At 50.0% G+C, this 21044-nt stretch overlaps 1 protein-coding gene across 1 annotated transcript; it reads left to right on the top strand.

Moving 5' to 3' along the window:
• Positions 1 to 657: 657 nt before the first annotated feature.
• On the top strand, positions 658 to 20996 carry LOC136659996 (solute carrier family 2, facilitated glucose transporter member 5-like). Its single transcript, XM_066636928.1, has 12 exons — positions 658 to 863; positions 5381 to 5476; positions 5907 to 6067; positions 6648 to 6772; positions 8005 to 8157; positions 8687 to 8812; positions 10962 to 11149; positions 11946 to 12056; positions 13885 to 13986; positions 15626 to 15698; positions 16005 to 16132; positions 17596 to 20996. Exons 1-12 carry the CDS (start codon positions 804 to 806, stop codon positions 17830 to 17832), a joined length of 1560 nt encoding a protein of 519 aa, XP_066493025.1. The 5' UTR covers positions 658 to 803; the 3' UTR covers positions 17833 to 20996.
• The last annotated feature ends 48 nt before the right edge of the window (positions 20997 to 21044 follow it).

Below are 21044 nucleotides of genomic sequence, written 5' to 3' on the forward strand. Positions count from 1 at the left end.
AGGTCTGTCACATTTCCCCAAATGCAACAAGTAATACATTAAAAATAAAATATTGCAATGAATGGGGACCCACCTGAAATTGGCTTGCGACCCACAGTTTGAGAAACACTACAGTAACCCTTCTGTCTCATTTCTTCCCCCCCCCCCCCAATATTTTTGTGCTCAGCCCCCCATCAGGAGCATATTCCGAGCAGGTAAAAGTCACAGTGTGAGCAGAAAGTGCATGGGGGGACCCCTCCCTGGGGCCACATCCCCCCAAAGGTGGACTCAGGACAGCCCCCCGGGGGTCCCAGCGGGCAGGCGGGCAGCCACCCCCAGGTCCCTCTGGCGAAATCTTCTGCCCTGCTGCCAGGAGGCATTTCTTTCGTTATTGCCCAACCCGCCTGTCTCAAGAGGAGCGCCTGGCTGGGAGGAGCATCGGGGAGCGCCTGGCCGCAGAGCCGGAGCCCCGGCCGCGCATGGGCGGCTGCTGTGACCACTAGGCGGGCCGGGGGAGGTCCGGCCAGCCGCGATCCCTCGGCAGGAGGCGGGGCGTGGGGCTGGGCTCATGCAAATCATGCGCCCCGCTGGGCGGCTGCTGGCTGGTGGCCACGGAGCGTCCCGGCGGCGCAGCAGCCACAAGCGGCGCACGGGGAGGCCATGCAGGCGCGGGGGAGCGCGGGCGGCGAGCCTGGCGCCCCGTAGGGCCACCGCAGCCCCGGCCGGCGCGGGGAGTCGCCCAGCGCGCTGCGGGCGCATATATAGCTGCGGGTGCCAGCAGTGGCTGCAGAGACGCGCGCGGCGGAGATCCGGCAGCAGCAGCGATGAAGCCCCACGGCAAGGAAGAGGAGCCGGCGCAGGCGAGCAGCCCGCCCAAGAAGGGGGTGAGTCGCCCCTCTCTCTCGGGGTGGGGGGGAAGCTGCCCACGGCCCAGGCTCGCAGCTGGGGGTGCGGCCACCCGGGTCAGGCGGGTGGCCCGTCGCTGGGACAAAGGGACGCCTCCCGCCAGCCGTCTAGATGCCCCTTTGTTCCAGCTGCCCATTTCTTTTCCAGCAGCAAAGAGAAAGGGGTTCCTTTGCTGCGCGTGCTGCTCTGTGAACTTGGGGACTGTTAAAAAGCTGTACTGGAAGTTAATCATATTAAGAGGAATCATCCTCCTCCTCCTCCTCCTCCTCCCTGGTAGCTGGGCACACTTGAAGTGGTGGTTCTCTTATGTTTAGCAGTGGGGAAGCTCAGCAGTCTTTACTTAACCCAGCAGTGTCTGTGCCAGCAGCTGTTTGGGCACAGTCCTAACCAGGTCTACTCAGAAGTAGGTCCTGTTTTGTTCAATGGGACATACTCTCAGGAAAGTGCGGTTCGGATTGCAACCTTTGTTGGCGTCTCTTTTGATAGGGCGTAGAACATGCACACGTGTGCACGCACGCACGCATCGATGTATGTAGAACTTGATTGGCATCAACGCATAGTTAACAGCAGGCAGATAAACGGCAACAAACAATGAACACACAAGCAACAGGAACAGAGTGTGTGTGTGTATGTATTTGTGCGCACCTTTTTGGGACCAGGAGCCATTTTTTCTTTTATTTTGCTCTGCAAACCACTATGGAGAGCATGTCTTCTGATTGGAAAGCAGAGTATAAGCAGTGGAGGCAGTGGAGATAAGGGCAAACAAGGAGGCTGTGGAGATAGGGGCACCCAGGGCTGGAGAGAGCTGGGTTGCCTTGCTGTGTGGCCACCACATTTTCACTGCAAGAGTACCAGCCATGCGGTCCATGCAGCAAGGCTGGGCATCAACTGCCCAGGGCACCCTGCATGTGTTCATACTACAGATTACTTTTTGCAAAGTGATATCCCCCCTCCCCCCCAAAAAAGCAAGGAACCTACAGGGGACTAAGAGAAGAGCAGGGAAATCAGGGTTTAATTCATCATCTCTAACTGTCCCTATCAACAGCTAGAGACAGCCTGGTTTCTAATGCCACTTACAGAGAAATAACTGCCTTGGTTTTTGCTGCAAGGGACAAAGATACTTGTGCTATTTTAAAGACTGAACACATTCATTGCACCTTCAGCTTTTGTAGATGGAAGGTCCAAGTTCCTGCTCTCTGGCAAAAGAAAATCTCTTGTCCACCTCTTTCTCCTCTTCCTTTTGTCTGCTCTGTCGAACACAGATGAGATGCCAAGAGTTCAGAAAAGGCTGATGCAACCAGAAATGTGTTCGGCTTTGGGATGCCACAGAACTCTTGCTTGACGTTCCTGAGTGAAATGCATCAGCATACACATGAAGGCATCAGCATACACATGAAGGCACATTGCTGGTGCGCTGCTTCTCTCCATCCTTTCTCCACTGCTATCTATCCAGATAGCAGATGCTGTAAAAAGTACAACCAAGTTCATTTTGAGCATAGTCGCCAGCCCTCCCGCATTGAGCTGGAATCTCTTGGAATCCCCAGCGATCCCCAGGGGAATGCTGAATGCAACCCTAGAGATTTTAACGGGTCCTCTAGGAATTCCCAACATTGCATTATGTTGGGAGAACAAAAAATCTCCAGAACTAGCCTCACTGGGGGCTGGCAACTCTGCCTTCTAGGTCTTGCCATTGAGGGCACCTCCCAGCCTTTCCTTGAGCAACCAGCTTCCCCCTTATGAGGCCCAGGGTTGAAACGTGGCAGGGGTGAAATGGTAGCCCTGAGGAAGGGAAATGAGTGAGGCGCCTTTGGAGAGAAGGAGGAGGCCTCTCCTGCCTCGGTCTTTGTGCGCCTCTTTTGTTAAACTCCGCACTAGTGAGAGCGCTGAGTGGGAGATGTCCTTCCCCCCCTTTCTCTCACAGCACTAGAGCCAGGGGTCAGTGAAACCAGTTGGTGGGAAATTTAGGAAGGACCTCTTCGCACAGCGCAACTCAGTTGCCACAAGATGATGGTGATGATGGCCGCTGGCATAGTTGACTTTAAAAGGAATTTGGCACATGCATGGACATGCAAGTTCACCCGTGACCATTAGTCATGACTGCAGTTGTCCGGGATTGGAGGCAGTGTGCAAAGGAGCAATGGTGGGAGGGGATGCTTTTTTGTGGGCTTCCCAGAGGCAGCTGGTGAGAAACCAGGTGATTGACTAGATGCAGTGATTCTTTTAAGCATTAAAATTACAAAAAAGGTCCCAGTTTCAACTGTGCAAAGCTAGAGGGTGTGTTAAAATCTAAATTAATACCTGTAAACTCAAGACTATCAGGGCAGCGATAGATTTATGGGTTTTGGTGAAACAGCCTGCAAACCAAGAGGTGTGTCCCAGAATTTCTTGCAAGGATGCATGGCCGAAACTCTAATCAGGCACACAATGAGTGTTCTATTCCCAACATCCTCTGCAGCATTTCAGACCATTCTGGGGTGCCCTTCTCTAACCATGTTTTGCAGGCATTCAGGGTGGAAAACAGGGCCGACCCATAATTTGTGGGTTCAGATTCACGGTTTAATGAGTTGCCTGAAATGTGTGAGGCAGTGTTAAAAGACCTCTGAGCATGCACTAAATGCCCAGCGGTTAATTTCTAAAATGAGAGGTGCTTAACATTCATACCACCTCAACTGTAACTTTTGAACCAGTCTGGGGCGGTGATGTTTGACATTCTGCACATTCTCAGGAAGAAGAATTCAAGGGAGACATCCCATTTCCTGGATACAAACTATTATACCTTTCAGTCGTCAAGACTATAGTGTTGCATGAGAGAAGCTCAGCCTTGAGGATGGGCTGTAACTCAGTGCTGAAGCATATATTCTGCATGTAGAACACTGGTTTCCAACCTGTGGTCCGTGGAGGATGGGCTGTAACTCAGTGCTAAAGCATATGTTTTGCATGTAGAACACTGGTCTCCAACCTGTGGTCTGTGGAATTTTTTTTCCTGAGACCTCACGGACCACTTCTCAAGGTCTCGCGGATCACCTGTGGTGATCACCACAGGTGATCCACGAGACCTTGAGAAGTGGTCTGTGAGGTCTCAGGAAAAAAAATAGCCTTTGATCACTTCTGCTGTCTTACCAAGCAAGCAATCTCCCACAGACCACCAAAGAGGGTAGAGATTGCCTGCAGTCACAACCACTTAAGTGTCAGCTGTGGCTGTGGGCAGTCCACTCTCTATCCAATGTGATAGTCTGGAAGGGAGTGCTTAGGAGACAGACCACCAGAGAGGGCAGAGGCCAGACCACCCACAGCTGCATGTGATCTGCGTCAATGCCAATTTTTGCCTCAGTGGTCCGCAGGCTCCTAAAGGTTGGGAACCACTGATGTAGAAGGTTTAAATCCCTGGCAGCATTTCCAGATAGTCCTGGGAAAGTTGCAAGCCTGACACATTGGAGAACTGACAGTATTGAGCCGTGGTGGACCAAAAGTTTGGCTCAGCAGTGAAGAAAACACACCACATGAGAAAGGAATACTCTCTGCTATAAGTCATTGCAAGGCCCTTTTCTCCGCTGCTCAAGTGCCCTTAAGGTGTCTAAAGACGCTGCCTGTGAAACTCTCCCCGGATCCCTTTGGCTGTTCTGTGTAATCTCCCTGTCTGAGGCAGTCATGCGCAGTCATAAATCAGGCAAAGGGGCAGCACCAGTAGATGTCAAAGGGGGTGAGAGAGGAGTAGGAAACAGAGGAAGTATTTGGGCCAGGATGGGCCAAGGAACAGCCGGGCTCCTCCATGGAAAACATGATCTGCTTGCAGGGGAAGGGATCCCTAATGCATTTGCAATGCCTCAAAAGCATCTCCTTGCTGACTGACGGCAGCTCTTGAATTCACTGGTGGTCAGGAACTTGCGTTATTTATTTGCTGGTACCTTGTGATACTGAAAGGGGTGGTTGGAACATAAGAATCTTTTCCACTGCAGTGCTGTTTCCATGCATACACAAAACAAGGGATGCATGGCGGGAGCAGCACTATTCCAACCCCTGTGTCTCTAGACACCAGGTGGTGCAGGCTGGATCCAGATGTTCCCTCCTCTGCCTCCAGGAATTGAGCAGTCTTGTTCACACACACACACACACACATACACTCATCTCCATCACCTTGGCCTTCCACCCCCACTAGCCTTTGCTACTGTGCTTAAAAGGTTTCTGGGGGGGAACGGCAACATAATCTGGCTCAAACCAAGAGGGGAGTCACAAGGTGGGGATTGTGGATTTTCTTGGGGGACTCCCCACCTTAAATGTGAGCACCGTCTCCCTGTGGTTTACAGCACTCACTTGCCATCCTTTCACAGCCTCAGATAGCCTAACCCGACGACAGGGGAAGGTTGACTTGGAAAGGAAAACTTTACTTGGTGTATGCTCAGAGGCACTCTTCTCTTCATTACAGCTGGACTCAAACGGAGCCCCGCTGAAGTCTCCCTTCTTAATAGGACTTCTCTTTTTCTTTCCCATCTCGCAGATGACTGTAGTGCTTGCCCTGGTGACTTTGATTGCGGCTTTTGGGTCATCTTTCCAATATGGGTACAATGTCTCGGTTATCAACTCTCCAGCTTCAGTAAGTCGGGAATGGAGTTGGGTAACTCCTTTTTGTACGTGCACTTTTCACATCTACCAGGGCCAAAGACTGGGAGCATGCACATGCTGCAAGGATATGGACAGGTGCAGCCCAAGCACGGAGTGGGGGGGGAGTGCACATTTTCCAGGAACCCAGCACTTAATCTACCAGTACACTCTGGCCTCATGGTCAAAGCAGATCACATTAGCCTGGATGGACCAGCGTATCAGACTGAGGCAGTTTCATGTGCATCACTGAGGCTGCAAAACTGTGTGCACTTACTGGGCATAAACCCAGTGAGCCTTGCTTCTGAGCACACTTGCATAATTGTGAGCTGCAAGCTTCCTTAGGGAACCACAAGCAACAGTCACCCCTGGTATTACTGCCATTGTCGCTTAATTGCTAAGAAGCCTCTTGTGCATGTTTGCAGTTCATGAAGGTTTTTTACAATGAGACTTACGAAAAGAGGTATGGGGAGTACTTGGACGACGACTTGGAGAGAATCCTCTGGTCTCTCACCGTGTCCTTCTTCCCGCTTGGAGGCTTCTTCGGCTCGCTGATGGTTGGTCCCATGGTGAACCGCTGTGGCAGGTAAGAAAACATGAATTTGCATGCGCTGCAAATGATTGCCACAGTCTCAGACTGCCCGCGTGCACATTTGTCGAGGGTTGGTCATCCCTAGGCTCTGCTGCAAACATCTCTGGTTTGGCAACAGCCAACCTGCCCTTGACCTGCAAAGGAGAGGGGTGAGGTTAAGCAGAAAGGAGCTTTTCTGCTCCTTGCTTGTCTCCATGAGGTCCTCACCCAGTAGGGAAGACCGTCCTGGGGAAGCCAACACCACCTCGCCAGAGCTGGTCCCTCAAAGGCACATCCTTCTCACATGCTCCAGTTCCTACAACAGGCTTGTTGTTGAAGTGCTCCAAACACATCGTGGAGGCCTGTGTAGTCCATTCAAGTCTAGTGCCCCAGCAGCCCCGGATCGTGCCCACACATCGCTCTCTGCAGGCTGTTTCTCTGCATACACTGCCCTTGTTCCGTGGCTCTTGGTCTCTTATTGTCCTGACTTGGAAGCTGTAGTTCTGGGGCAGACCGTCAACTTTCGATAACCACTTTCAGAGCATGTTCTGACACAGCCTGTGATCCTCCCTCCCCTCCTTTTCTCATTTCGCAGAAAGGGCACCTTGTTGATCAACAATGTCTTCTCCATCATCCCCGCCATCCTGATGGGATGCTCCAAAGTGGCCAAGACCTTTGAAGTGATCATTGTTTGCCGCATCATCATCGGGATATGCGCAGGTAGATCAGGTGCATGGAGGGGAAGGGTGTGTAGCTGACTGGTGAGGAATGTACTTTGCATGGAGAATGGTGAGCTCCCAGCATCCATAGCAGTATAATTCAGGGATGCTCTGGGAGTACTCAGTTCTGGCACTGAAAGAGTAATGGGTATGAGAAAGAGAGCTAGAAGCTTAGCAAGGTGTGTGGTTGGTGTGAGTTAGAACAGGCAAGAGAAAATATTTCTTTATTCAGCGTGTGGTTGGTCTGTGGAACTCCTTGCCACAGGATGTGGTGACAGCATCTGGCCTGGACACCTTTAAAAGGGGATTGGACAAGTTTCTGGAGGAAAAATCCATTACGGGGTACAAGCCATGATGTGTATGCGCAACCTCCTGATTTTAGAAATGGGTTATGTCAGAATGCCAGATGCAAGGGAGGGCACCAGGATGAGGTCTCTTGTTATCTGGTGTGCTCCCCGGGGCATTTGGTGGGCCGCTGTGAGATACAGGAAGCTGGACTAGATGGGCCTGTGGCCTGATCCAGTGGGGCTGTTCTTATGTTCTTAACTACAATTCCCAGGAAGCCTTGCAGGTCTCTTGTTATCTGGTGTGCTCCCTGGGGCATTTGGTGGGCCGCTGTGAGATACAGGAAGCTGGACTAGATGGGCCTATGGCCTGATCCAGTGGGGCTGTTCTTATGTTCTTATGGTGATTCTGTTTTCATTCCTTGGGTTTCAGTCCTCTCATTTTGAAATCTAAGGATTTAGGAGGTTTGAGGACTAGAAACTTAATTCTAAAAGAAACATAGGAAGTTAGCTTTTAATTATTTAAACCAGAGGTCCATCTAGTTATTATCAACCCAGGCTGGCTGTGACTCTCCAGTTTTTCAGGTAGGGGACTTTTCCAGTTCTACCAAGGGACTGAACCTTAAGTGTGTGCTCTCTCACTGATCTTATGGCCTCTCACCCCACATTGGCTCAGTCCCAGTGTGGTTGATTACTTGTGTGTGGGTGAGCCCGTCCTTCAATGTACACACTCCCTCACTCAGTATGCTGCATTTGAGGGCCAGACTGGCTCCAGGATCGGGCCTTGCGATGTCAACCCGCCCTAGTGCTTTATGGATTCTCAGCAACCTGTGCCACATCGACCAGCCCCTTTCTCCACCTGCTTCCCCTTGGTCATATCATGTTTCCCCTTGCTTATATCCTGCTTCTGTGTATCTTCACCTTTGCCTTAACTTCTCTTTCTAACCAGGCTTGTCTTCCAACGTTGTCCCCATGTATCTTGGAGAGATGTCACCCAAACATCTTAGGGGTGCCGTGGGAGTGGTGCCACAGCTCTTCATCACCATTGGGATCCTGGCCGCTCAGATCTTGGGCATGAGGATGATCCTGGGAAGCACTGAAGGTAAATGACCCCATCAGTGGCCTGTTGGTACTAGTGCCGAATCAAAGGTGCTGGTGATGAGCTGTAAAACCCTTCCCAACTTGGGACCTGCATGTGGGTCTGTCCACCCCTTGCATTCAGTACCTGGTGCCTTGCTGTTAGGGGTCTGGCTCTCTGGGATGCAGGACAGGGTCTTTTCCAGTGGCAGTGCCTGAACTGTGGCCCTCGCAGCTTGGGACGACCCAGGCCAATCCGCCACCTCTTGTGCACTCCTCAGCATCGATCTGTCTCCCCCACACCCGCCAGCATGCACCTCACTGTTGTCATCTTGCCCCCCAAAGTGGCTGGTGGGGAGGGTCCTGGGAGCAGAACTTCTCCACTCTGTTGTGCTTCTGAGATTTGCTCAGCGTCTTTCAGATTCTGCCACAAGCTGCCTTGGAGCGGGACCGAAAGGCTGGCTATCAACACTGCAGAATGAAACCCATTGCTGGGTTTTGTGTAACCAGACAGGGCAGCAGTCAAAGGAGGAACAACCCCTCTCTCCTTGCAGGTTGGCCAGTACTCCTGGGCCTGACCGGGGTTCCTGCAGCACTGCAGCTCCTCCTGCTGCCCTTGTTCCCTGAGAGTCCGAGGTACCTGCTGATCCAGAAAGGAGACGAAGAGGGAGCCAGAGCAGGTATTGTGCTTGCTCTACTACGTTCCCAGTTTCAAGCCTCTCTTCCCACCCTGTTCCCAGAAGAACCACAAGGCAGGGCTGGGAAAATCCCCTGCCCCAATTGGAGCAGGGGACTGACTCGGCATGTGGCAGTCGCATCTTGCCTGCTGGGCCCTGTCGTCGCAAACTTCTCCCCTAACCAGTGACCTCGGCCGGGCAGGACATGCCACTGGGTCACCATGGGCAAGGACTGGCAGCCACACTGTGCAGGACCACCAATGGTTGAAAAGTGTTGGGTTGCAGATGGTGCTGAACACCTTCCCAACTGGGTTGAACACAGAATGTCATTCATCATACCTGCCTGCTTCATTGCTTCCGGTTTTCTTCTGTGGGGATCCTGGTGCCTGGTGGGGCTCGGGCATAGGGCGTTCCACAAGGATCCCTGGGGCAGAAGGCCCAGCTGCCAGTCTGGCTTCTCTTTCTCAAGAGCAGGGGTGCCCAAACCCTGGCCCTGGGGCCACATGCGGCCCTCGAGGCCTCTCAATGCAGCCCTCAGGGAGCCCCCAGTCTCCAATGAGCCTCTGGAAATTTGTTGGAACCCGCACTGGCCCAACACAGCTGCTCTCAGCGTGAGGGCGACTGTTTGACCTCTTTGCGTGAGCTGTGGGTTGAGGCTTCCTCCACTACTTGCTGTTTCACATCTGTGATGCAGTAGCAGCAGCAAAGGAAAGGCCAGCCTTACTTTGTGCAAGGTCTTTTTAGGCCTTGAACTATTGCAAGACCTTTATTCATTCATGTAAGTCAGGGCTGTCCAAAGTTTTTGGCAGGGGGGCACATCAGCTCTCTGACACTGTTTCGGGGGCCGGGGAAAAAAAAGAATTAATTTACATTGAAAATTTGAATAAATTTACATAAGTTTTCATAAATGAATATATTAAAGATGAACTTATATGAATGAATGAAGGTCTTGCAATAGCTCAAGGTCTATAAAAGGCCTTGCACAAAGCAAGGCTGGCCTTTCATTTGCTGCTGCTACTGCATCACAGATGTGAAAGAGCAAGCAGTGGAGGTAGCTCTCATCCCACACCTCACACGAGAGGTCAAACAGTCACCCTCACGCTGAGAGAAGTTGCATTGGGCCAGTGCAGGCTTCAACAAATCTCCGGAGGGCCAGAGGCTCATTGGAGACTGGGGGCTCCCTGAGGGCCGCATTGAGAGGCCGCGAGGGCCGCAAGTGGCCCCCGGGCCGGGGTTTGGGCACCCCTGATGTAAGTTCATCTTTAATATATTCATTTATGTAAACTTATGTAAATGTATTCAAATTTTAAACGTAAATTAATTCTTTTTTCCCCCGGCCCCTGACACAGTGTCAGAGAGATGATGTGGCCCTCCTGCCAAAAACTTTGGACACCCCTGATCTAGAGTGTCCAGCGGTCTTGGTTGGGCTGGCCTCAGACTGCCATGTGGGGGGGGGGTTGACAGCACCCTGGTCCCCCACTCAGGCTTGAGGCAGGCTTCTTGGGTCACTGGTAGGAAGGCTGGAGCTCCAGCCTTCTACCTCCCCTCAGCCTCGTCTCTCCAGACTGACTGTCATCATGGGCTGGCCCGACCTTAAGAAGCCCCAGAGCTCCTCTTCCTAACCCCGCCTCTTCCTGGCTTGGCAGGTCTAAAAGGGCCAGTGTCCGGCCCCAGGCTTGGGTTCTGGAAAGGGGTTTCCCGGTGCCCGTGGGGGGGATCAATCCCCCTGAAGGACCCTCCTCCGCCGCTGGCTTGCACCCCCTGCCAGGCCGCCCCTTTCCCGCCCTTTTGGGTATCCGGGACCAGCGGCGAGCGTCGCTGCCCACTGACGTCATCAGGCGGGGAAGACTGAGTTCACCAGGCAGTCCGGCAGGCTGTCCTCCACAGCCGGCCGCCTGGTTGTCGCTGCGGGGACGCGCCTCCGCCGTGGCTGGTTCACTGTCTCCTGGCCCGAGCAGAGGGTCGCCCTTCTGCCAGGTGCAGGCTTGCCCAATCCTGAGTGGTGGGATCAGCATTGCAGAGGGTGGGAAGGGATCTCCACCCGTCCCGGGGGGAAAGGGGGTTCCGTGACTGGGGGCTGCTCCCCTCTAGAGGTAAGTAAGGGGCCCCGGGGAAAGTCGCCCCCCTGACATCTTCTTTTCTGGCCATCCAGCTCTGAAGAGGCTGAGAGGAAGGGATGAAGTGGAGGACGAGATGGAAGAGATGCGGGAGGAGGACCTGGCTGAGAAAGCGGAAGGGCGAATGTCCTTGCTCACGCTTTTCACCTACCGAGGTCTCCGGTGGCAGCTGATCTCTATCATTGTGATGATGATGGGCCAGCAGCTCTCTGGGGTGAATGCGGTAAGTTAATTACAGTCCTGAATAACTGGTTGTGAGGCATTTAAGAATTATTGACCAGCCAGGGCTTAACTCAAGACATTGCGCTGCCTGAGACAATAAATCAAATGCTGCTTTCTGCCTCCCCCCCCCCATCCACCACTGCCCTCCTTTTCCCACTCTGAATTTGAAAATAAAGAATGGAGTGGAGGAGTAAGTGTGTGTCTGAGGAACAATGAGTAAAGAGTGTATGAGGAAGGATGAGTAAAGAAAATATTTCTTTACTCAGCGTGTGGTTGGTCTGTGGAACTCCTTGCTGCAGGATGTGGTGATGGCATCTGGCCTGGACGCCTTTAAAAGGAATTGGACATGTTTCTGGAGGAAAAATCCATTACGGGTTACAAGCCATGATGTGTATGGGCAACCTCCTGATTTTAGAAATGGGCTATGTCAGAATGCCAGATAAAAGGGAGGGCACCAGGATGAGGTCTGTTGTTATCTGGTGTGCTCCCTGGGGCATTTGGTGGCTGCTGTGAGATACAGGAGGCTGGACTAGATGGGCCTATGGCCTGATCCAGTGGGGCTGTTCTTATGTTACTATGTGTGGAGGAGAAGAGACTGGTGGGCTAGAATGTCTCTATCTGACAGAGATGTTCTAGCCCACCACTCTTCTTCACATTTCCTCTTCCTTTTTTTGCATCCAGTGAATGGGGGGAGAGGCAGGTGGGAAGATGGAGGCACTGACTTATGGAGGGGCTGACTGGCAACCTATTGCCTTACTTCTGGGTATGGCTGAAGAACTGCTTTGATCCAACCACAGGTCTACTACTATGCTGACCAAATCTATGCGAAAGCAGGAGTGGAGGAGAACGATGTGCAGTTTGTCACCGCCGGGACAGGCGCCGTCAACGTTGTCATGACTTTGCTCGCGGTATTACTACAACTTATTTACCTGCTTTAATTTCACATCCCCACTTATGGTCCCAAAAGGCCACACATGTATGCGCACACACAAACACTCAGAAATTATGACAGCCTAGGATGAAACAGTATACAGCCATAAAACCATTTGGAATATATACTGGCACAGTGGTTCTCACACATTTAACACTGGGACCCACTTTTTAGAATGATAATCCACTGAATTATTCCAGGACCCACTGGAAGTGATGTCATGACTGGAAGTGACATCATCAAGCAGGAAAAGTTCCTCCTGTTACGGGCTGTTCTATGAACAATTCTAGGCTAGAACAATTCCAGGCTGTAATCTAGAACATTCTAGAATTCTGAACATTCTGGAATTCTAGAATAATTCCAGGCTGTAATCCTACCCACACTTACCCAGGAGTAAGTCCCAGTTACTATCATTGTTCAAAGAATATAAATAGTAGCTTGTTAAAAGTACAAGTCTGTAACATTTCCCCAAATGCATTCACGTCCCGTGGTAGCATCAAGTCTAATGTATTCAAAATGAAATATTGAAATGAATGAGGACCCACCTGAAATTGGCTCATGACCCACCTAGTAGGTCAGGACCCACAGTTTGAGAAACACTGTAGCAGCAAACAGTAGACGATGATCAGCATAGTTGTAATGGAAACAGTGGAGTGTTGGCATCCAGAAGCTTTATTTATTTATTGTGGACATATGTGCCCCGTCTTTCCATTCCTAAAATAATACCTGAGGCAGATTACGGAATAAAAGCTGTTTTATTCTCTTTTACCTGTTTGTAAGAGAGGTTCATTACTTCAGGAATTACTGCAGTTAACAGAGTGATGAAAACAGCTTCCTTGCAGAATCGGGTTTTCATGCCTGCTCAAGGATGAGCAGTGGGGAGTGAATAGAAGGTAAATAAGTGGCCCAGTAGCAGATCACCTCCTTCACAGGTAGAAGGTTCCAGGTTCAGATTCAGTCTCTGAGAGCATCTCCAGGTATGGCTGGGAAAGACCTCTGTCAAAAACCTTGGAGAGCCACTGCCAGTCAGAATAGACAGCACTAGAAGAGTTAGACCAAACTATCTGACCCAGTTGGAGGCAGCTTTATAAGCTTTGGTGACTGGACCAGGAGGGCCTCAGTATGGAAGGGACACATGGTGCCACTGTGAAAAAGGCCCTCCCTCACCTGTTCACCCCTGTAGGTGGAGGGGACACAAAACAGGACATCGGGTGCAGACCAGGACACAGAATAACCACTCATTGGCTGGCAAAGTTGTAGGAAGCTGTGTTCCTCTGTGTCAGAGCCTTAATCCATCTAGTGTCGTCCACACTGACTGGCAGCAGCTCTTCAGGGTTTCAGGCGAGGGTTTTCTCAACCCTACCTGGAGATACTGCCAAGAATTGAACCCAGTGGATTCTGATTTCAGTTGAATCCCCAATATGGCCCTTCAGATAGCCTGCCTCCCGAATTGTTTGCCAATTATTATTTATAAATATAGTTATTAAGAACATTTATATACTGCTTTTCATCAACAAAATTCAAGCAGTTTCCACAGTAAAAGGAACAAAACAATGTCTCCCCCCTGCAAAGGAGCTGACCTCTTAAAAGCGGCACCAGCAAGAGCCACTGGGAGGGGAAGCTACCCTGAGTTGGGGAGGGGCAATTGCTCTCTCCTCCCCCAGAGTAGAAGAGAACCGTCATTTGAAAAGGTACCTCTTTCCCCAGTTAGCAGGATGCTATTTAGATGCTGTGCAATACACTTGTACAGGGCTGAGTTTGCGCACACACCAAAAACACGTGTCTGCTTCTTCTACCCCTTCTAGGTGTTTATTGTAGAGGCTTTGGGCCGAAGAGTTTTATTGCTGGCCGGATTTGGGATCTGTTGCGTGGCCTGTGCTGTTCTCACCGTGGCTCTCAATCTCAAGGTCTGCAGCTCAGCCCCTTGCCCAGGGAAGCATGGTGGGAGGGGACTGGTATCAATCACATAAGAAGTTCCGCAGCCAAATTGCAGGTGTTGACAGCCATGCGGATGCTGACTGTGGCCGGCCAGAGCCAGGGCCGTTTATACTGTCCCAGGCCAGGAATGTCTTCAGTGTTTTTTCATACCATCAGTAGCCCTTTCCATGGCTTTGATGCACAATCAGCAGGCTTGATTTGTCCTGGCCTTATGCGATGATGAATTTGCAAGAACAGATCTGTTAACTCTGGGTGTATTCATGCCATGAAGGAGCAGATAAAAACAAGTGTGTTCCTTCTACCTTTACAGAGGAGTTTTTACTTTAAGAAAAACCAGCTTGCCCAGCATACCTGTCCCAACAGCTGGAAATGTTCCGGGTGTTTCTTTGCCCTTGTGATCCTACCACTTGCTACTCACCTTTTTGAATCCAAAGTCCTCCCGGCCTTTAGATTCTCTTTCTCTCTCAACCCTGCCTGACTGCTTGTCATGAAGGTGGAATGAGATCAGAATTGTAAAGCACATTGTACAGGCAAAATGAGAGGGGGCTGAACAAGATGAGACAAGGGGAGCTGTGTTTGTTCATTCACAAGTCTGTCCTGTTCATGTGTAAAATAGAGTGGAATGAGGTGGGGTCTACTCAGGCTTGTGGTATCATTTCCCCACCTATGCAAGTCTGAACAGTGGCTTTCAGCTAGTGTGCTGTGGCACATTGGTGTGCTGCAAAAGTCTGCAGGTGTGCTGCAGGACTTTGCAGCATAGCAGCTGAAAACTCTTCCAGGTTCTGTGGCTCTGCCAGTTGAGGAAGAGGGGCAGACAATTCATGACTATGGATAGTTACCCCAGAAACAGAGCCATAGAACCTGGAAGAATCTCCCAGAAGTCATTATTATATATCATAAACGGCAAGGACCATAGAGCAGGTCATAGAGCTCAGTGTGCCATGAGAACAAAAACATCAAAAATTGCTGTCTCAGAAGATTAGATCATAACAGTGCAATGCTGGCCTGAAATAAGCTGGCAGTGCAAACTTAAGTAAGGACGCAATCCTTAAGTAAGGCCAGCCTTACAGCATGTTTGCGCCTCCTCGGGAGGAAAAACCAGGGCCGGCGCTCCAAGAAGCACCAGCCTGCGGAGGCTGATGGAAGCCTCCGTGCCAGCTTCCTCCCAGCCCTTTGTGTCAGCTCCCAACTCGAGGACAAAAGGTGGGCGTGGGGGAGGCAAGTAGGAGGAGGGAGAAAGGTGTTCCTGTTATCCCCCTTACCTCTGGCTGAGTTGCTTATGGCCACTATCCTGCGCTGGATACAGTGCAAGCCTCCTGCTTGCCTGTTCCAGTGCAGGATAGGATTGCGCCCTAAGTCTACTCAGAAGTAAGCCCCACGGAGGTCAGCAGGTCTTGCTCCCATGTAAGCTGGCATAGCTCAGTTCCATGGCTCCCTAGAATTATTTTAGAATTTACTCTTTCTAGATTTCATCCCAGTCCACCCGTTAACGGGCTGATCAGGAATTAAGGTGACCAGAGGGAAAGGGAAGAGTTTGATTGACACGCTTGTTGCATATTGGTGCCTCCACTCTGAGAATGACCCTAACAGAAATCAATCGCCCAACAGGACATTGCAGGAATGCCCTACCTCAGCATAGCCTGTGTCATCAGCTACGTCATCGGGCATGCCATCGGCGCGAGTAAGTGATCACATGGCCACTCTGGCCCCATTTGCTCACAAAAACTGGAGAGATTATTTATGTTTGCCTGGTTGATGTATTCAGCTATATTTAGGGCTGTTCTGTGGCATGGCTGCAGAATTCAGCTTCCTGAGAAATTTCAGCTCTGTTTTAAAAGTCCGCACAAGTTTCTAGCCCTCACTGAGGACCTTGGCTGGTGAAATCTGAGGGAGGACGGGTAAGTCTGAGTCAGCACAAGGTCATTTGGGAGTCTTGGACATACCACTGTGGCAAAGGTTTTCTTACTCTCTCTTTTCCTCCTCCCAGGCCCGATTCCAAGCGTGATGATTATAGAGATGTTCCTTCAGTCCTCCCGTCCTGCAGCATTCATGGTGGGGGGCTCAGTTCACTGGCTTTCCAACTTCACAGTGGGCTTAGTTTTCCCTTTTATGGAGGTAAGGAATATCTAGATTTGTAACACCGTTATTTTTTTTCCCCCATGGGGCACTTAATGCTGTTCCCTTAAACCAGTGGTTCTCAAATTGGGGAGTTGTGACCCACCAGTTCGTGTAAAGGTTCCCCCATCCCTTTAAGGGGAAGGGGAGAAGCAGGGAAACAATCTCCGTATTGGGGGGGGCGAGGGGGGGTGCTTTGGACTAACCTTAGGTAGACAGGGCTGCAGCAGGCTGTAGGAGGTGTGGGGAGCTCTGCGCAGCCCTCCACAGCGCTCCCTGAGGCTTGGTACATTCGGAAAAAGCGGGTGCAAAGCACTTCCATTTTGCCTGAGGGCTCCCCGCGCCTCCTGCAACCTGCTGCAGCCCTGCCTACATAATGTGAGTGAAAAGCAACCCCCCTCGAACCCCCATACAGATACGATACTGGGGATCGCTTCCCTGCCCTAGCCTCTCCCCCACAAGAACTTACTGAGAAAGTCAAGCTCCCTCAAAGTTTGAGACCCACTGCCTTGAACATCTAAGCCAGGGGTGCCCAAACCCCGGCCCGGGGGCCACATGCGGCCCACGAGGCCTCTCAATGCGGCCCTCAGGGAGCCCCCAGTCTCCAATGAGCCTCTGGCCCTCCAGAGAGTTTTTGGAGCCCGCACTGGTCCAATGCAACTGCTCTCAGCATGAGGGTGACTGTACAACCTCTTGCGTGAGCTATGGGCCAAGGGCTCCCTCCACTGCTTGCTGTTTCACGTCAGTGATGCAGTAGCGACAGCAAAGGAAAGGCCAGCCTTGCTTTGTGCAAGGCCTTTTATAGGCCTCGAGCTATTGCAAGACCTTCATTCATTCATACAAGTTCATCTTTAATATATTCATTTATGTAAATTTATTCAAATTTGAAATGTAAATTAATTTGGCCCCCGGCACAATGTCAGAGAGATGGTGTGGCCCTCCTGCCAAAAACTTTGGACACCCCTGATCTAAGCCATTGCTTAGCAAATTACATTTTCTTTCTGTACGGCCACCACCCACTGACTTGATAACTCACACTGTGTGCAACAGGAGAGTCTCAGAAGCCCCAGTGCACACACCAAAGTTGATCAGGGTTGCAGGTAAACCAGCCAGTTCTGCAGTCACTCCAATGGGCAGATAAGGGACACCGTCTGCACCTGAGCTGTGTTTAAAAGCTGAGGATTAAAAAAAAAACAGCTGCTCTAAGAAGCCAAGACGGTGTCATGACCTTATAGGACAGGTGGGGATCCCATTGTTCCCTTGTGTCATCAGTTCCCTACTGAGCTGAAAACTGTAGTACCACACTCCAGGCATCTGCAGTGCTGTTGAGCAGTTGACATCAGACCAAACATTCCTAGGCAACTTGTCATTCTGGCATAAGCAGTTAAAAGATCAAGCTTGTTTAAAGGACCCTGTATAACTCTCCTTCTCTGACGTCTGTTTCTGTTGTTTGACTGCTCTAGCAAGGGCTCGGGGCCTTCTGCTTTCTAATCTTCTGTGGCATCTGCTTGGTCACCGTCATTTACATCTACTTCATAGTACCTGAAACCAAGAATAAAACCTTTATGGAGATCAACCAGATCATGGCCAAGAGGAACGGCACAGAGGAAGAGGCCAATAAAGAGGAACTCAAGGATTTCACAGCAGTTTCTGTACCTTACAGCAAGAAGGTGGAGGGAGAAAGAAATTGTGCCCTTTAAGACAGCTTCATTCCCACCCAGAACTGGTTGTAGCTTATTTTCCTGGTTTGTTTGGGATTCGCTGTCTTAATGGCACTCGCCGTTCTTATTAGTATTTTTCCACGTTATTGTGGGTTGAGTGTAAAGAAATCCATGGACTGTTCTCTTAAGTACCTTTGCCTGAGGTCTTACCACATCTTCTCAGGCTGGGCAAACCCTGACCAAAAGCCAAGTGTTGCCTTTTTTTTCTGGTCCTACAGATTTTACCGTTTGTGCAGGCTTCACCTATAGACATTGCTCAGCTGATCAGAAGACAGCTTCTGGAGAACAGCACAAAGCTGATGAACATTTCTGAAACGCTGCGAAGCTTATTACAGTTTCTGGAACATTTTGCAAATATGATCACCACAGCAGGAGGACTTCAGCAAAGTGATTCTCTACCAGATGTGAGCTTAGGAAACTGTTCCATGACCTTAAATGCCACTCATTAGACTGCTCAAATTACATTGTCCTAGCTGAAAATTCACTGCGTGACTGAGCCAATATGCTTAAGTTAATGCTGCTGCCTTCAGTGGAGTGTCAGGTAAGATGAACGGCTGGTCAGGTGAAAGCATACAAGAACCTCCCATTAAAATCAGTGGGGGAAGCACCACCTTGGGGGCTCCAAGTGCAAGGCTGGGAGTTAGCAGTCAAGAAATCTCACTTTTAGAAACTAGCACGCTTCTCAGCCTTTCCCACAAGCTAAAGACACTGTCATTACATGTGTCCAAGTAGTATCCATTAGATATTATGGAATGGTTATGCTCTGCAATGCATAAGGTGTTATTCTTAGTGGCAGGCACAATCACCCAGGAATGTGTTTTATATACATTTTGTCTGTACATAGATAGGGCTGTCACAGATTGCATTCCTTAGCTGTTTGATCCCCCTGTTCCTTCCAAACTTGCCAAACAAAAATAGCTTTTCATGCATCTGATGACATGGACTGGAAACTGCAGGAAGCGTTGTTGTGGTTGGCCTTTCAAGGGGTGCAAGCACTGTTTTTCCTACAGTCGATTAATATGACTGGCAGCCCTATGTCAAAAAATGCATTTGACCATCTAGAACTTCAGAACCTTTGTTCATTTCCAGGACATGTGGAAATGTATGGCAGAGATTGTGGGTTGGAGCAGGTTTGTGTCTTTGCTAGCCCCCCGCAAGGGATATCTATCCCAATTTGGAAGCCTTTCATTGGATTTCTCTCAGAGGGTCTATTGTCTCCCTTACTTAATTCCCTGCAGGAGGGATGAGAAGGTATCCCAATTTCACTGCAGAACTTCCTGCAAATGGAAAACTGAAACTCCAGGCCTAATCTTATCCAATTTTTCAGCACTGGTGTAGCTGCCATGCAGCCCCAAGGTAAAGGAACAAACTTTCCCATACCTTAAGGGGGCCTCTGTGACTAGGCTGCACTGGCACTAGAAAATAGGATAGGATTGGACCCATAGTCTGGCCAATTACCCTCTGGAATATCAGGCTTGATGGCATCATTACTGAGATCTCCAGTGATGCAAAGTATCTTTAGTGTTCAACATCCAGAGATTTGGGCTCAGAAGTAGATTGCTGCTCAGGAAGGAACAGAAAGCCCAATCCTATCCAACTTTCCGGCACTGATGCAGCCATGCCAAGGGGGTGTGTGCTGCATCCTGCAGTGAGGGGAAGTCACAGAGGCCTCCTCAAGGTAAGGGAACATTTGTTACGTTGGGGCTGCATTGTGACTACATTGGTGCTGGAAAGCTGGATAGGATTAGGGCCCAGAGTCTGTTATAACAAGGTATAACCTCACTCTTGCATCTCACCAGGGCAGAGATTTTCTAATTAAACCCAACTCAGTGCTTTGCTGTCCAGTTTGGAGCACAGCTTTCGAGTTCTAGAAAGTAGCAGCTCTCCTGTTGCTGTTTCAGCAGCAAGAAAGCTTGAGAAGCTGGTACTTGCTTGTCCTTAAATGAATATTTTTTTGACCACTTAAGTGGTCAAAGAAATGGTAGACATGTGATGCCGTTTTTATGCAAGCTGTTGCAGTAGCTTCACCACCCTTCCAGGTTCACAGGATGCTTAAAGGGTGGTGAAGGGTGGCATTCTCTCACCCCATCCGTGCTTGCTTGTGTGTGGGGCAGGGATTCAAATGGATACTGGCATTTGTGAGTATGCAGCCAGGGTTATGGGTCACCAGGTGAGGTATTGACCATGGGGCCACATCCATCCAAGGCAGGGTTACCAGCCTTCCAGGATTAGCCTGGAATCTTCATCAATCTCAGGTGATTTTAAGAAGGTCTTTTTAGGCCAAATTCTCACTGGCTGCCTGAACCATTTCCCACCAGCTGTTGACAATGGTACAGCCCAGACAGAAGTAGAGAACCTTGGTGAGAACTAGTCCTAGTGGACCCCTTTGGGCATATATCCATCAGCTTGACTAAACAACTGCATGGCACCAGCTGGACATTGTTTGTTCCATTCAGTTGGACATTCTGTTTGTGGTGCTGCTCAGCAGGTCTGAGTAATTGAGGGAGCAATCCTAAACCCTTATGTCAGTGCTTTCCAGCACTGGTGTAATGGTGCCAATGGGACGTGTGCTGCATTTTGCAGTTGGGTGTCGCCCACGGAGTCCTCCTCAAAGTCAGGCAATGTTCCTTTATTTCGGAGCTGCATTACCCTTAAGTCAGTGCTGGAAAACACTGACATAAGGGGTTAGGATTGCATCCTAAGGCAGAGCTCCATGTATTGCTCGAGCCAGTTATGGCTGGACAGCTGCACATGCTTTTCCTGAGAGTAAACCCAACTGAACGCAATGGTACTGACTTCTGAGTAAACATAAATAGGATTGCACTGTAAATCTCAATTTCTTTGCTACGGTTTTCATTCCTTTCTTTTCTCAAACTGTGTTGCTTGTTTTGTTTTACTACAAGCAGACACAAACCCTGTATTATCTAATCACTGTAATGACCAGTCTTGGTTTTTCTTTAAACGACAGTATTTGTCTATGAGCAAGAGGGAGCATGTTGGCAAAAAAACTACTAAGATTGTAAATATGGTGGAATGGGTTGCGTTTTGTTTTGTTTTTTGCTCTCTTTAGGTTTGGTATTTTCGTAGAATGTATTTTGTACAAATAATCATGTTGTATTTTTGTAAATCGAGCAACAATGAATAAAAACCATTTTATAAAAACCTTGAAAAAATGCATGGCCTTCTTTTGT

This window comes from Tiliqua scincoides, chromosome 9 (genome assembly GCF_035046505.1).
Source record: "Tiliqua scincoides isolate rTilSci1 chromosome 9, rTilSci1.hap2, whole genome shotgun sequence".
NCBI classification, from domain to species: domain Eukaryota; kingdom Metazoa; phylum Chordata; class Lepidosauria; order Squamata; family Scincidae; genus Tiliqua; species Tiliqua scincoides.